Source organism: Argopecten irradians, chromosome 11, assembly GCF_041381155.1.
Source record: "Argopecten irradians isolate NY chromosome 11, Ai_NY, whole genome shotgun sequence".
In the NCBI taxonomy this organism is placed as follows: domain Eukaryota; kingdom Metazoa; phylum Mollusca; class Bivalvia; order Pectinida; family Pectinidae; genus Argopecten; species Argopecten irradians.
The window spans coordinates 26,223,654-26,242,474 of NC_091144.1; the positions used below are offsets into that span (position 1 = coordinate 26,223,654).

Genomic DNA, 18,821 nt, shown 5'->3' on the forward strand with positions numbered 1-18,821 from the left:
ACTTATAAGATATAAATAATGGAAAAGAGAAGTGTTTGAATGTCTATTGAATGAACGAATGTGAATGAATGAATGAATGAATGAATGAATGAATGAATGATAATAAAGAAAGATGAAAGAATGAATGACTGAATTTTCATGATTGAATGAATAAATGAATGAATGGTTATGAATGAATAAAATAATGAATTTTAAAATTGATTAATTAATAATTGATCGATATTATTTAATTACGGTAATTAACAATATTGCTGTTAAAGATGCTCCACCGCTGACAAATGGTATATTTTCACTATCAAAAACAGGAGCAGACGATTTAGTATTTTTCTTCAGTTACAAAAGTTACTTACTGTACACCATTACTCACATTGAAAAGTTTGAGCTTCTAATTTTACTTCAAGTTCCGTGGCACTATATCTTATATGGAATGAAGTAATGATTGCACATGCACCAAAGGCGAAATAAATTATTTTAAGTTATTTTTTGTGTTAATTAGGCATATATATACACGATTAAACACCAATTATTGTTCAAATGATGAATATCATTTATGCTCTGTCGGCAATGGAGCATCTTTAATTGATTTATACAATATTGCTGTCAATTGATTAATTGATAATTAATTAATATTATTGAATTGATTAACGATATTGCGGTTAATATCTCTGTAATCATCCCTGCCTAATTCATCCTTAGTGTTGTAACCCGGTGTCCTGTTTTATTTCAGAGGAGCTGACTGCCTTAACAGATTCAGATTCAGACGATCCCGGTGAAGGACATATGATGAAAATGGGTAAAGATTCTTTTTATGGTTTTTTTGTCCCTCAAAATATTTCACACGTGCTTAGGTAATGTATTTAAACCATGCTCCTTTCAAAGGGTAATCCAGCACAACAAAAATCTGACATTATATTCAATACTACAATATATGAATACTTTCATTGTTTATTAAGTTGCTGCAATCTCTTTGATATAACCATATTGCTTTTGCTAAAATATTTTGCTTTTCGTTTTATGATTATAATTTTGCAGCAATTTTATAAAGAAATTGATGCTTATTTGTTTATAAAATTATTGTAAATGTAATATAAATTTGGTGATGTTACATGTATACAAACTATATCATACATTTGATACTTTTACAGCACTGTTATAATTTTGTAATCTGATTGTATTGCACACAGTTATATGAAGGAAGCCTGCCGTTATGCAATATGACTGAATATTATAGTCATTTTGTTTATGACAACAAACACACATGCTGATGAAATACAAACAATAGGTCGAGTCATGTAGTAGAAAATTGACAGAAATTAAAGATATAAGGTCAAACAATAGATTGAGTCTTGTAGGAGATAGATGAAATTGACAGAAATGTTGGAGATGAAGTCTGACAATAGGTTGATTCATGAAGGCAGTAGCTATATACATGTATATATAGGCAACTGGGTCGATTGTCAGAAGTTTTGTAAATGAAACCTGGCAATAAGTAGTGTTGTGTAGGAAATCAACCAAATTATCAGAAATTCAGGCTATGAAATTTAGAAATATGTTGATTCATGTAGGTGGTATAGTAGGCTTAACTGACAAAACATGGTGAGATTTGACCTAATGATAGGTTGAGTCATGATTTCCAATCTTTTGTTATACCCCCTTGTCCTCTTCCTCCCAGAAATGTGGTGGGGGTTGTGTTGGAGAGAGGGGGTGTCACATCTAGTGTTCAGTCACCCAAGCCTATAATTCTGACCCTTCCTGCCCCATGTCTTTAATGTGTATATCTTTCCTAATACAGGAGGAGGCATCTAAAAGATTTTTTGAAGACATTTCTAATTCATTATGGTGATTATGATATATCTTCAAAGTTTTATTTTAGCCCCTGAACATCGAGATGAAAATAACCCAAAGGTTTTAGTTTTCATTGTGAATTTTAGTTATGCTAACAAGTATTCAAGGTAATTATTATGAGATGTTTTCATCTAAACCTGGGAATCAACTTTCAAACACAGGCGACAGTAATAGTCCCTAATTTGCATAACAAGTATGAATGTGATTGACAAAACCCATCTTAGAACCTTTATTTTCCATATTAATTACCATACTGGGATATTTAATGTCGGTATAATTGCCGTTCTAGGATATTTGAAGTCGAAAATAATATTTCTAAACTCTTCAGTTTATATTCTTTCTGACAGGCAGATTTTAATTTGCAAATTAAAATAATTAAAAGTAGAATTTGAATATTTAATTGATTTTAAAGCTAATATACTTTCAAACAACTTGAATAATTAAAAAGTGTTAAATTTGCCATAAAGTAATATTTAATTGTTTTGTTTTGACGACACATATCTAATATCAGAAAGAAATTAATTATGTATTTTGCCTTTGGTGCATGCACAATCAGTACTTCATTCCATGTCAGATATAGTGCCACAAATTTTTTTCGGGATCCAATTAATTATTTTTTATATTTCTAACTTTAAGTAAAATTAGTAACTTTTGTAACTGAAGAAAAATGCTAAATCGTCTGCTTCTATCCTTAATACTGAAAAAAACTACCTACAGTGGATAGAACTTACAATTTAAGTGCTACTTCACTCAGATAAGCTTGGTTATTTTGGTCCAAAAAGTGTTATTGCAGGTGATGCATTAAATTGACTAATTGTTACCAAGACATTTTTTGCTTGGGTTACAGTGTGATTTATCCCAGTATTCACTGTCGATAGATAGAGATATGGCAGTTTTGATCACCCAATAAGCGCCTATAAGTGTTTATAAAATTGAAAGAATGGAAAGGTACTTAATAAGGTAAAAGTTATTGCAAACCTATACAGTTTTTGGTCTTAATTTATGCCTGGTGTACCTCCTGTAATGGGCAATTGAAATTGAGGCCTTTGGGGGAGGGGCGCTTTTAGGGACATGGGCGCTTATTGGGTTGAATATGGTAGGTACTTAAATCTTTAAAAGGGTTCTTTATCAGAGTGGAGATGTTATCAATAACTTTTAAGGACTTAAAATTCTGAGGATGAAAGTTATAAGATACTTAAATATGATTAACAAACAACAACATACTGTTTGAACACACAATAAGATTGACAAAACAGATCCCACATTTACATGTTAAAGGAAGTAGTCGTTTGACATTTGACAAAATCAAGCTAAAATGACAAATGAAACAAGTAAAGCAATCTGTTACTTCAGAAGTGATATTACTATGACATTGTGAAAGTGCTGAAGTTGCAGCACAAATGTTTCTTCTATAAAAAATCTACAATATATATTAAATTTTGCTGTAAGGTAATATGTGCACTGTCTGCTATTCTGAAAAAAATGTTACGTATACATGTAGGTAAATATACGTGTATATGTATAAAACATATTGATTAAGTCATTTGCTCCATCACCGGGTATTGACTACAGGTTTAGTGTTTCTGAATGAATATTTCATCTTTCCTCCACATGTGACATCTGTCCTTAAATGATCCTGCTGGTTGTTGATATTAAACAAAATAACCAAGCCAGACCAAACCTTACCTTTGTGTCCTACTTAGTGACCTGTTGGTTTAGATGCCGGATCTCTTAATAAATCTTTTACACATAATTTTTTGAACACAATTTTTTAAACACATAATTTTTTGATCATAAATGTTAATATAAGCTTAACTATACATCTTAACATGCCAATAGACTGTATTGATGTTGGACTGGCGAGATACTGGTGACAATCCACCTCTGTGTCAATATTTTGTACATTTTGCATATTGTGTATTTTATATTTTTCTTGACCATGTGTAAGACGAGCTGCTAAGCTCAACATGTAATCAACTTTAAATAATGTCTATTATTGTTATTATTATTACTACAGTACATAGATTTATTCGTTAATTAAATCAACTCTAGGTAAAAATAAGTATTATTCAATTAGTCAGGTTTTATACATAGTTAGTAGAGATATTCATGTGAATATCTCATCAATAGTTAGTAGAGATATTCATGTGAATATCTCATCAATAGTTAGTAGAGATATTCAGGTGAATATCTCATCAATAGTTAGTAGAGATATTCATGTGTATATCTCATCAATGTGATAGAAAAGTGTTATGATGAAAGCATTAGCAGTATTAAAACAATTGAAGTGTAATCTTGCCTCATATAGTATGAACTTTTATTCAATTAGGAAGTAACAATTTTAAGATAATGACTATAGACTAACAAAGATACTGAAGCATGCCCTAAATGTTGATTCACTTGTTGTAAGTTGATGTAGATAACTTAGCATGATCATGATGTGGTATGGTACAAAATTAACAAGAGATGCGTGCATGTAGACTTCAGATTAAGTACTACAGCATTACAAATAAAGTTTCACTTTTGAGTGATGTATTCTACCAAGGCCTTAATTCACGGTAAGCGTCGATTAGATACACTACATTACTAAAAACTGAAATAGTTTTCAAAGGGTTGTAAAAGATAATTGATAAACTAAAGATAGGTTTTATCTTCTAATATCTTTGAAAATATGACAGGTACCCAATAATAATTTTCTTGTTACATCTATAATAATTTCAAAATTTTCAAATGCTTATATGTGTAGTACAAGTACAAGAATGGGGATGGATGATGCTGAAGAAGTGCCTGAGGAAGGTTTAAAAATCGTAACACTCTAACCTACCTTCATCTAACATATGCTGCTATATACAGACAAGGGGAGGTAATCCACTGAAATAACATGAGTAGCTATATACAGACAAGGGGAGGTAATCCACTTGTTTCTGTCTCTAACTTCTCTAAGTAAAGTAAATCTGATACATGTACAGTATAAACAAATTTGAAGATTACTATGACAATGGTTCTGTCTTTATGGTATGTATATATGTTAATTAAACATTTTCCTGTTTTTTTCATTCCTACCTTAGTTCATGTATAGGATTTTATCCTTTTAAGCAGAAATATTGATATACAAATTATATAAATAGTTATGGAAATACTAGAATGTCTTGATTGTGTATCGTGTATCTCTGTTTATAAATTACAAATTTTCCCATTAACCTGTCTACCCCAGAATATACATGTATAAACTATATGATCCTTTTGTATTTCCCATTTAACAATACATAACTGTCTCTATCCTAGAACTCATTAATTGTAACCAAAACCACTGTCGGGGATTCAAGATCTGTCATGAAAAGATTGAGATGATGGTACTGTGATGTATGAGCTAGGAATGTCACAATAGAACTAAATATCTTGACAATATCCATGCTTGTTTAATTGATGCTCTGCCGCCGACAGAACATAAATAATATTCATCACTTGAAGATTAATTGTTATTTAATTGTGTATAAATATGTCTAATTAACATAAAAAATGTATACTAATTTATTTTGCCTTTGGTGCATGAAGAATCAGAAATTCATTCCATATAGGATATAGTGCCACAGAATTTTTTTCAGGATGCAATTAATTATTTTTCATACTTTTAACTTGAAGTAAAATTAGAAGCTCAAACTTTTCAATGGTGGTTATGGTGTAAAATCAGTAACTTTTTTAACTGAAGAAAAATACTTAATCGTCTGCTCCTGTTTTTGATAGTGAAAAAATACCATTTGTCAGCGGTGGAGCATCTTTAAGCAGACATGTTTTTACATTATAATGTTATCTAATTCTTAATCTTATTGATTGTAATCAGGAACAGTTTACATTGAGATTATTTAAATTTTCCTAAAAATGTTAAAAGCATCTTTACTAGACCATATATGTATAAGCAGAATTTCACAAAGATAGGTATGCATGATGTCGATGATTGTGTAAAATCATGACGATGGTGATGATTATTACAATAAATGATGGCTAGGTCAAATAGACTATGAGGATGAGGATATCGCTCCTACGTCTGATGATTTTGATGAAAATAGCGATGAAAGAATTTTCTGGTGATGATGATGATTGAACAAAATTATGAAAATGGCGGCATTGGGGATGATCAATCACAACAATGCTTATTCTGGTCACTGATGATGATGAAGATGAAGATGGTCAGATGAAGATGTCCATGATTGCATAAGATGGTGACGTTGATGATGATTAATCACGACAATGCACAATGGTGGCTTTGATGAGGATCAAACATGATAATGTTTATTCTGGTCACTTATGTTAATGGCGATGATGATGATGATGGTGATGATGAAGATGATTATATAAGATGGTGGTATTGATGAGGATCTATCATGACAATGCTTATTCTAGTCAATGATGTTGATGATGATGATGGTGGTGATGATGATGATGATGATGATGATGATGATGATGATAATGAAGATGATTGTATATGATGGTGGCTTTGATGAGGATCTATCACGACAATGCTTATTCTGGTCACTGGTGATGGTATATTATAATGGTGATGGTATATATAATGCATGCATCTTATTTGTATCAGAGTATAAGAATGTATCATGTAACAATATTAATACAATGCAATAATGATAAAGATATAAAATTATTTCATTCACATTTATTTGGTTTGATCGATAATGATCGGAAAAAATGATATGCAATACATGATTTATTACTGTTTATAGACATTAAGACTTTATGTAAAATTAATGGAAAATGAAACATTATGGTACATTATTAATTTGATAAGATATGCAAAACTACTTTCATATTTCAACCTTCAATATTTTTTTTGAATAACTAATTTTCTAATACTACAGCTTTGTGACTGATGTGTTAGGATTTAATTTCTTGTAACAGATTTTAATAGACTTTGTGAAGATATTAGCCATACAGAAATGAATGTCACATTATAATTATTGCTTTGTATTTCTATCAACAGTAACTGAAACATTTCCACATTTTCTCTTTTTCAGCAGGCTACGGTACGGTTGATCCAGTCAACCCGGTTGACCCAGTGGTCGACCCAGTGGTCGACCCAGTGGTCAAACCAGTGGTCAAACCAGTGGTCAACCCAGACGAAGCAGAATCATCTTTTCTAATTTCAGCTACTTACGATGACACCGAACCGGAATCTGTTTTTGCGTGGCCGGAATCATGGTGGAAGCAAATGTTCTATGTTATAGCGATACCGCTGAAGATTTTATTGTTTATATCGATTCCCGACTGTCGTTTGCCCCGATGGCGGCGATGGTTTGTTGTCACCTTTATCATGTGCCTCGTCTGGTTGACGATATTTTCATATATTATGGTCTGGATGATAACTGTTATAGGTGAGTAAGATAGTGCCATAAAGCTTGTTGTATTATAGATTTAAAATTATGTAATCCAGCAGAGGCTGTCATATTGTCCGACTGTCCTCAAAATTTTTATGTGACTTCATTTTTCTGGCATAGCTAGCCTGTGAAAATTGCTCCAGGTCATATTACACTTGACATAAGCAAACATATTACATAGACAAAATCACTAGATATCAGGTAGGTTATAAAAAAAAAAAAAATGTTTCAAGGTAGCATTCCATTGATTTTTCAAGGCATTATTTTTCGAAATCAATGTAACCCCGATGATGCTATTGTAACTTCACAGTAACATTGCCCCATGCTTGAATTTAGCAGAAAATTTTGTTGAAAATAATCATTTCTACAAAATACTCATTTTAAAAAAAAGGAACCAGTGCTCTTTTGATATCGGTTCACCATGTCCATTGGTGTGTTCACAATCTTACCCAAAATCAGAAATACTCATGTCTCAGGGAAAACAGGGTTTGGGTGAAATTCAACTTTCAAGATTCAAAGAAAAAAAATGTTCTTCATACTTATCCTGCGGTTACTACGGAAAAGATAACTTTATTTTACTGGGGTAGGGAAAAGTCTAATTTCAGTTGTTCACTTTTGCATGGTCATTGTAGACAGGTCTGACTTTTGATTGTGTTTTTCAGGATATACAGCAGATATCCCAGATACTATCATGGGTCTTACCTTTATTGCCTTTGGGGTCAGCATGCCTGACGTTATAGCTAGTCTCATAGTGGTACGAGAAGGTAAGTACCTTACGATAGTACTATTGATTATTTCATCAAATCTCAAAGAGGATATATATTGAGTAAAAGCTAAATTGATTCAATTGTAATGAATTTGTAAGAGACTTTACAAAAAAATTTAAACCGCGCTATTTAAAAAAAAAAATTTTTTAGTTATATTTAGAATCACAAAATTTTTACCCACATATATAACGGGCTATACAATAAGTCTTTCATACATTTCAAGTTCAATTTTTTGAACCAATTAGAACCCCAATCCCTATGAGCACCCCTAGCCCTTTTAAGGCTATGATTTCACTTACCTTGAATTAAATGCAGAATCAAAATATGAATGCTGTGTAGGTTTCTCTATTTGATTTATTTTAAAAATTGATAAATAACTGACTTTGTGCACTTATTAATTTTGTGAGGCTAGTCCAAAGTTGGTCCTTTTAATTGCTCCCTCATTTTTTTTTTACATTTTTGAGTGGCCTGGGTGCTTATTTGGTGGAATACAATAATTCTATTGGCATTTAGTATGTATTTATGGGTTTAAAGTGAATAGTCAGGCAAAGAAAACCAGTCTAAATTTGTTCATTGACATTCCAAAAGTCCTTACATATCAAAACGACTGTCAAGTTCTGCTTAAAGCTGACAATGCAAGTTAAAAACATTCAGTTGAAATTAAAAAAAATATATATTAACGAAATATTTTTTTTTAAAAATTGTTTCTTAGACATCCCCTAGTTATGACAGTGTGGTATCTAAGGAAGTGGCAGCCATTTTTCTTTTGCTCTGCTTAGTAACCTTCACTGGCCAACCTCCTATATAAAGCACGGGACACTTGACACACGTGTATCATTCCAAACATGTCTTGTCTCAGATACATATGGCCCGATATTGCAAATAACAATGTCAAATTGAAAATAAACACTGCACTCACCTGACAATATTTCATTGAAGTAATAGATGAATGTGTTGTTAGCTATATCCCAACATATGTCCAATACGAACTAATAAAACACTTCAATATACACTAAGTTTTACACGTACATGTACAACGACACGTGTGTGTCCTTGATAGTTATCGCTCGTTCGGGTGAGGTACGTAGTAACGTGTATATGGTCAGTTGAGTGCATCGGGTACGATGATATACGTGGAGATATGTGAACTGATTATTGTTCGGATTTCTATTCACTTGCGTTGGAATTTTATTTTGAGAAGTATCTGAATAACAACTTAGAGGAGTTGACATGTTTTCATGCTAAAAAAAGTCCCATATAGTTTTACAGGTGAGGGTTTTGTTTACCTATTTGTAGGTGATATAACCTGTGGACTGCTAGGTGTATAGGTACATGAATGAGCGCACGTGTGTCAATTCACACGCTTTATATAGGGGTCGGCGAGTCGTCGGAATGTAAAACAAAAATGGCTGTCCTCAACTGGGGAATGTCTCATAAACGATTCTTGAAAAAACGGGTATACTTATTTTAAAAAAAAAAATCATTTTAATAATTTTAACTTGCATTGTCAGCTTTAAGTTGTCCAGTTTAGACCATTGAAATTATGAGAAACTCTGTGGAAATTTAGCACAGTGCTAAAAATAAATTTGCCTAACTCTTTGAAAGCAAGGCTGCGTGCAAATGTCAACACTGACATTGCAAATGTCAACACTGACATAACCAGTCGAGAGGACGTTTTAGGATTCCTATAATATGAATTAATTTCTTCGCATGCAGAGTGATTTGACGGGAAATTTTATTTTTCTATTTCACAAGAAATGATCGATACTGGATATATTAATACCATTTTATACCATTTACAGGCCTGCCTGTGCCTAACTATTCACTTTAAGTACAAGTGTATATATATAAATGTATTCTGTTATAATGACCATTATTTTTCTTTGAAGGTCATGGAGATATGGCGGTCTCTAACGCAGTAGGAAGTAATGTATTTGATATCCTTATATGTATGGGGTTACCATGGTTACTCCAGATCATAATCAATAAGGGAGAGCCTATAGAGATTTATAGCGAAGGTGAGTTCAAGGTCATACGCTGAAATAGATTGATAAAAGTTCTGAATATAGTTTCTGTTACTGTGAAATCATTATATTTTGTGAGGGTTTCTTTTATGTGATTTTCGTTTTTGATCTGAAGCATTGAAAATAAGCCCCCACAAAATTAGATTTGTTTAAAGGGACATTCATGAACATAAACTCTCATGAATTTAAATCCCAACAAAGTTGTAAAATTTTGTCTCCAAACAAAATTGACCTCAACGAAAATAAAAGACTTTGTAGTTTGTTACAGTTAAAATATATAAATTCAATTTTTCCAGTTGAACAATTAAGTTATTTTTATGTTTTTGTTATATTTGAATTTGCAACACAGTGAACTCTCGATAATCTGGTTAACTTTGATCCCAGTCTAAACTACCCCGATTACAAATTTTCTGAACGACCAAATTTTGTGAACTTTGTCAATATGTAACATTCTGGTTATCCATTTCCTAACATTTCTCTCAGGACCTAAAATTTTTTGGCCTAACAGTGACTGGATTATCGGGGATCCACTGTACTCTGTTGTTTGTGTAAATTTATACCCTGTTGTTTGTATATATTTACATTGTGTTGTTTGTTTATATTTACACCCTGTTGTTTGTATATATTTATGCCATGTTGTTTGTATATATTTATACCCTGTTGTTTGTATATATTTACACCCTGTTGTTTGTATATATTTACACCCTGTTGTTTGTATATATTTACACCATGTTGTTTGTATATATTTTTACACCCTGTTGTTTGTATATATTTACACCCTGTTGTTTATATAAATTTACACCGTGTTGTTTGTACATATTTACATTCTGTTGTTTGTATATATTTACACCCTGTTGTTTGTATATATTTACACCCTGTTGTTTGTATATATTTACACCCTGTTGTTTGTATATATTTATACCCTGTTGTTTGTATATATTTATACCCTGTTGTTTGTATATATTTATATTATGTTGTTTGTATATATTTTTACCGTGTTGTTTGTATATATTTATACCCTGTTGTTTTTATATATTTACACCCTGTTGTTTGTATATATTTACACCCTGTTGTTTGTATATATTTACACCCTGTTGTTTGTATATATTTACACCCTGTTGTTTGTATTATATTTACATTCTGTTGTTTGTATATATTTATACCCTGTTGTTTGTATATATTTATACCCTGTTGTGTGTATATATTTATATATGTTGTTTGTATATATTTTTACCGTGTTGTTTGTATATATTTATACCCTGTTGTTTTTATATATTTACACCCTGTTGTTTGTATATATTTACACCCTGTTGTTTGTATATATTTACACCCTGTTGTTTGTATATATTTACACCATGTTGTTTGTATATATTTACACCCTGTTGTTTGTATATATTTTACACCATGTTGTTTGTACATATTTACACCTGTTGTTTGTATATATTTACACCCTCTGTTGTTTGTACATATTTATACCCTGTGTTGTTATATTTATACCCTGTTGTGTGTATATATTTATACCCTGTTGTTTGTATATATTTTTACCTTGTTGTTTGTATATATTTATACCATGTTGTTTGTATATATTTTACACCCTGTTGTTTGTATATATTTACACCCTGTTGTTTGTATATATTTATACCCTGTTGTTTGTATATATTTACACCCTGTTGTTTGTATATATTTACACCCTGTTGTTTGTATATATTTACACCATGTTGTTTGTATATATTTACACCCTGTTGTTTGTATATATTTACACCCTGTTGTTTGTATATATTTACACCCTGTTGTTTGTATATATTTACACCCTGTTGTTTGTATATATTTACACCCTGTTGTTTGTATATATTTACACCCTGTTGTTTGTATTTATTTATACCCTGTTGTTTGTATATATTTACACATTGTTGTTTGTATATATTTACACCTGTTGTTTGTATATATTTTACCCTGTTGTTTGTATATATTTTACCCATTGTTGTTTGTATATATTTACACCATTGTTGTTTGTATATATTTACACATTGTTGTTTGTATATATTTACACCCTGTTGTTTTTATATATTTATACCCTGTTGTTTTTATATATTTACACCCTGTTGTTTGTATATATTTACACCCTGTTGTTTGTATATATTTACACCCTGTTGTTTGTATATATTTACACATTGTTGTTTGTATATATTTACACATTGTTGTTTGTATATATTTACACATTGTTGTTTGTATATATTTACACCCTGTTGTTTGTATATATTTACACCCTGTTGTTTTTATATATTTATGTCATGTTGTATTTATTTATACCCTGTTGTTTGTATATATTTACACCTTGTTGTTTGTTGTTTGGCAGGTCTTCTGTACTCGTCGTTTACTCTACTAGGCACAGTTTTCCTGTTAATCCTCATCACTCACCTAAACAAGTGGCGTCTAACAAAGACCTACGGAGTGGTGCTGATGATTATATATGTATTCTTTACCGCCCTCACCTCGCTGTACGAACTCAATATCTTTGGTTATGTCCATCCCAAGGAGTGCGCCAGTAACTATTGAAGAATCTGTCAGGAGATCGCGACGTTTCTCTTAACTGCTGGACATTTATCCCTGTGTATGATTGGTTCGCTGGCTTGCAATCAAACCAATCATGTCACTGCATGGGGATTTGAAATTCAATGTATATTTGTCCAGACAGAGATGTGCTGAGACGGAACAGTTGTGAATGCTTTGATATAAAAGTCGATGGCCGATTGTTCTAGTTGGGTATAGTATAAATGTGCGAGGTCAAGTCAATTGTTCAGCTTAAGAAGGGGCTGATATGCCTTCATAGAAAAGCTGCGGGATATCATGATTGGTGCTATTCCTATTATTGCAACTAAAGGCTTGATTTGATAAAAAAAATTATGGCTGATATATTAACTACAAATGTAACAAGGTCAAACCATATCATGGCCCTGTTTGGTATTCAAGAAGAGGCTCTGTCATGTGGTCCTTTTATGACATTGCAAAACTCCTGTATGTCATAGTCAATAGCAACGACATCATCAATTTATAGGAGCTGCCATAAGTGGGTTTTAGGGGATGCACCAATTGTGGAATAGCAGAGTGCATGATTTTACATCTATTTAATCTTTGCTTCCATTATAAATTGAACCCCAGGTTATTAGTCTAACACTTAATCGGCTGAGCTAAAGAGAAGCTTTAGTTGATAGGTATATTATGGCTAGTATTGACCAGAGTTACATAATATATATATACTCCACCTTCATTAATAACTCGTCCTTGAGTTTCCAGGGGTTAACATCAATACGTGTGGGGCAAGGCTGAGTATCGTCCTGAGTCCCTACATGGGTGCCATTGTAACAGAGCACTTGATTTCACATAGATTTGATAACTGGCTTCACTTTAGGGATCAAACCTCGTACTCTGGCTTATTAGTCTAATGCTCAACCCATAGTGTTAAGGAGAAGATCTCTCTAGCCAAGAGATAAAGTGCAGCAGTGTTCAATCGTCATTGTCCCTAACCGTATAAGGTCCATCCACACTAAGCACCCCTATGATCAATGGTTGTGCTCAGTACATATTCCAAATTGACCCACGATATTAATTACTATTACCCCAGGGTACAGCGGTTAACATAAATACGTCAAAATACGGCTGGGTTTCTGGGAAATCGCTCATGACACGAAGACAAATTTTAGGTATGTAGGGCTAAAACAAGATTGCTCAAGTTTGTATTGGGTTTATGTTATATATGAACATGTGTTAATATGTTATTTTTTCCAAGTTCTTGATGATACATCACAAAACACTTGTCAATGATTGTAGCTGAATGTATGGATTTGTATCTACAAACTAATGTATTGTTAGGATAATTTCAGCTCAATTTCAATTTTGATACTATTGAAATGAGTTTATCAAATGTAAAAAATATTAAGATTACAATTTAAGGTTGTTTATTTATTGTTTTACTGAGTTCATATACAGTGTATATTATTTTATTAGTAGTTTTGACAGAAAGGAAAGGGAAAAATCAAGATATTAGATATATGTTACAATTCATTATTAATACATGTAACCGTTTATAAATATATAAAATTAATATATCTATACAAATGTGGGCTGATTAATTTATGATTTTATTATGAATATAATGGTATATGTTATGAATATTATAAATGGTATTATCATAACCGTAACCATATGGAATGCTTTAAGTACCATGCACCATTCTTGCCGTTAAAACCTTAACATTCCTGATAATGTTATTAGATTGTTTTGATATTGTTAAATGTTTTGTTATGGTGATTATGTGATAATAAGGCAATTTAAGTGGAGGTCTGAAGTACATCAAATCTTTAATTATTGTATACATATTTTATTTCTATGATATATTGTATGGTTTAACGTTAATTTTTTGTGACATTTATTATTGATGATTCATGAATTGACTATTCCGTCTTTGCATATTACAGAGTTAACTCCCTTGCGGGTATAAGGTATCGATTGTTACGTCATTATTTTGTGAGCGCAATTCACGTCGTTTTCTCAGAAACGTATAACGTTACGCTTGCAAACACATGACGTCACAATCAATACCTACCCGCAAGTGCAGATTACAATGCAATATGCAAATTCGGAATTAAGAAGGCTGTCATTATAGAATATTTCTGTAAAAAGTTTACATGATATTGAAAATTTATTACATATGAAGTACGCTTTCATATCAGTTTCTTTACTCACATAAATCTGCTGTTATTTTTAGTCAGCAATTTATCAGCTGTAAAATTTTATATTGCATTTTGAAAGCTTTAACATCTACTCAATACATTAAGAAAAGAAAACTGAAAAATATTTAAAGATGCTCAACCGCTGACAAATGGCATTTTATTTCGCTATCAAAAACAGGAGCAGACAAATTAGTTTTTTCTTCAGTTACAAAACTTACTTACTTTACACCATTACCACCATTGAAAAGTTTGAGCATCTAATTTTACTTTAAGTCAGTATTAAAAATAATTAATTGCATCCCGAAAAAATTCCATGGCACTATGTCTTATATGGATGAAGTATTGATTGTGCATACACCAAAAGGAAAATAAATCATACACGTATACATGATTAAACACCAATTATTATTCAATTTATAAGTATAGTTTATGCTCTGTCAGCGGTGGGGCATCTTTAAACATGTTTACTGTCTAGTTAATAAATAAGCCCTTGTTAGGGGAGATAACTAAGCCACAGTATTTGCTGGTGTGTTGACTAGCTCATTATATTGTTTTACCTACTAAATATTTAAGTTATCTAGATGTAAAATTAATTAAGTTACTTGTATATTTGAAGAAATTAGCTTTGTCTTTAAACACAAATTTAAGTTTCAGTATGAAAATATATTTTGTACCAATTAACCTTTTTACATTTAAGAGAAAAAATTGTTGACTCAAATTTCAATGTACATGTACTTGCTCAACTAATAATTTCTATCACTAAATCCTTTCTAGTCATGATTATATACAAACTTTTCACTTGCCAGTTTGTTAATTTATCAAATTCATGCTCTTTTAAGCTTATCTTTAATTTTTGTCTTCATGGGAGTATATTGATGTTTACTCTTCATTGCCACTATAGGAAGTTACCAAGAAAATACACTTTCTAAAGCTATGAATGCTACTAAAATTCATCTGTACTTTTGTATTGTTAAATTATGAATTTATATTTTTTTCTTGACAATTATTTATAAATACAATCTGTCTGACTAGGTATACTAGCTCCAGTCCTTTTAAATAATAATCGAGCCAAAACAATAGAATCTCAAGGATTATGCTTTAACTGATATATTCCATTTTTATTTATATTCCTTATTATGTGCTATAGCTTTAAAGTGCTGAGATCTCTATCGCTTCAATGTTTTCATGATCAAAATCTGCATTCAAATATCTCCATTGTCATTTTCGCTATGAAGAATTCCTTTCTTTATGTTATTCCGCATATTTCAGAGTTAGCTCCCTTGTTGGTAGCTATCGATTGTTACATCATTATTTTGTGAGCGCATTCACGTCGTTTTCTTCAAAAAATGTGACGTTAAGCTCGCAAAGACATGACGTCACAATCAATACCTACCCGCAAGGGCAGATAAGTCTGTAATATGCAAATACAGAATATGCAATATCTACAGCATGTAAAGTTTCAGTTTTGTGTTATTTTAGTTTATTACTGTGATTATAACAATAAATCATTGGGAATCTCATTCATGACATCAAATTGAAGCAATATTAATATTTATTAACCACGTTACAATTATTTATAAAGACAAAAACACCCAAGAAACTCAAAAGAGATGCATACTCCAGTTATAGCTTTAAGGTCAGTTTTTGTTGCTCATCTTGGATGTCAAACTAAATAATTAATTCTTTAAGACATTATTTATTCCAAAACGGATATGATTTTTATTCTGATTACCTCCCTTTATTTATCAATACACAACAAGAACAGAGAAAATATTTTATTTCACAAGCTTGCCTCTTATGGTTTGAAAGATTTTATATCAAGATAATTATTCCCTTTTAAGTTGTATAAACAATGTTAAAATAGATGTTTTTTTTTTAAGTTTTAAGAAAACAGTAGGTTTTAATTTTTTATAAAGCTGAATCTATATGAATTTTAAGAAAAAAGTAGGCTTACGGGGGTAACCTAACGTGTATGTATCTTTAATGTTTTTAAATAAAGAGTATAATGTTTTACCTCCTTAACAGTGCATGGTGTAAGTGAATCATTTGATAAAATTCGATTTACCAGGTATTTCAATTTATTAATTTGAAAGATTGTAAACTTATAGATTATGAATGTGCCATATTTTACAAGTTACTTAAGTTTCACATCACTCCAAATTAGGTTTCATCAACATATATATTATTATGTGTCCTAAATTCCAGCTATAAGCTTAGCTCTTAATTATTGTTTTTGATCTGAGAGGAAGCAATCAATTTTATTAACTTAACGAATTTCAAAATCTGCATTCAAATATCTCCATTGTCATTTTCGCTATGTTATTATTCCGCATTTCAGAGTTAGCTCCCTTATTGGTAGCTATCGATTGTTACATCATTATTTTGTGAGCGCATTCACGTCGTTTTCTTCAAAAAATGTGACGTTACGCTCGCAAAGACATGACGTCACAATCAATACCTACCCGCAAGGGCAGATAAGTCTGTAATATGCAAATACAGAATATGCAATATCTATAGCATGTAAAGTTTCAGTTTTGTGTTATTTTAGTTTATTACTGTGATTATAACAATAAATCATTGGGAATCTCATTCATGACATCAAATTGAAGCAATATTAATATTTATTAACCACGTTACAATTATTTATAAAGACAAAAACACCCAAGAAACTCAAAAGAGATGCATACTCCAGTTATAGCTTTAAGGTCAGTTTTTGTTGCTCATCTTGGATGTCAAACTAAATAATTAATTCTTTAAGACATTATTTATTCCAAAACGGATATGATTTTTATTCTGATTACCTCCCTTTATTTATCAATACACAACAAGAACAGAGACAATATTTTATTTCACAAGCTTGCCTCTTATGGTTTGAAAGATTTTATATCAAGATAATTATTCCCTTTTAAGTTGTATAAACAATGTTAAAATAGATGGGTTTTTTTTTAAGTTTTAAGAAAACGGTAGGTTTTAATTTTTTATAAAGCTGAATCTATATGAATTTTAAGAAAAAAGTAGGCTTACGGGGGTAACCTAACGTGTATGTATCTTTATTGTTTTTAAATAAAGAGTATAATGTTTTACCTCCTTAACAGTGCATGGTGTAAGTGAATCATTTGATAAAATTCGATTTACCAGGTATTTCAATTTATTAATTTGAAAGATTGTAAACTTATAGATTATGAATGTGCCATATTTTACAAGTTACTTAAGTTTCACATCACTCCAAATTAGGTTTCATCAACATATATATTATTATGTGTCCTAAATTCCAGCTAAGCTTAGCTCTTAATTATTGTTTTTGATCTGAGAGGAAGCAATCAATTTTATTAACTAACGAATTTGTGAAATGGTGTGTTATTAGCATTCAGTTATATTGGAATACTTGGTGATCAGATACGAGAGTTTGATGTTCAGGTAGGAACTCTGGGTAGGAGAGCTTGATGTTAGGTAGGAACTCTGGGTCGGAGAGCTTGATATTCAGGTAGGAACTCTGGGTAGAAGTGCTTGATATTCAGGTAGTATTCTGGTTAAGAGAGCTTGATGTTCAGGTAGAACTTCTGGGTAGGAGAGCTTGATATTCGGGTAGGACCTCTGGGTAGGAGAGCTTGATGTTCAGTTAGGAACTCTGGGTAGGAATTAAAGCTTGGTGTTCAGGTAAGAACTCTGGGTAGGAAAACTTGGTGTTCAGGTAGGAACTCTGGGTAGGAGAGCTTGATGTTCAGGTAGAAACTCTTGGTAGAAAAGCTTGGTGTTCAGGTAGGAACTCTGGGTAGGAGAGCTTGGTGTTCAGTTAGGAACTCTGGGTAGGAAAGCTTGGTGTCCAGGTAGGAACTCTGGGTAAGAGAGCTTGGTGTTCAGGTAGAACTTCTGGGTAGGAAAGCTTGATATTTGGGTAGGACCTCTGGGTAGGAGAGCTTGATGTTCAGTTAGGAACTCTGGGTAGGAAAGCTTGGAGTTCAGGTACATAGGAACTCTGGGTAGGAGAGCTTGGTGTTCAGGTAGGAACTCTGGGTAGGAGAGTTTGATGTTCAGGTAGGAACTCTGGGTAGGAGAGCTTAGTTTTCA

At 31.7% G+C, this 18,821-nt stretch overlaps 1 protein-coding gene across 1 annotated transcript in view; it reads left to right on the plus strand.

Moving 5' to 3' along the window:
• LOC138335131 (probable sodium/potassium/calcium exchanger CG1090) overlaps positions 1-17,014 on the plus strand; it is a 73,449-nt gene extending 56,435 nt beyond the window's left edge. The window contains exons 7-11 of the mRNA XM_069284069.1: positions 728-793; positions 7,005-7,229; positions 7,895-7,996; positions 9,889-10,017; positions 12,380-17,014. Of these exons, the coding sequence (XP_069140170.1) occupies positions 728-793; positions 7,005-7,229; positions 7,895-7,996; positions 9,889-10,017; positions 12,380-12,579 (722 nt within the window). The 3' untranslated portion in view covers positions 12,580-17,014. The remainder of the gene's footprint in view (positions 1-727; positions 794-7,004; positions 7,230-7,894; positions 7,997-9,888; positions 10,018-12,379) is intronic.
• The last annotated feature ends 1,807 nt before the right edge of the window (positions 17,015-18,821 follow it).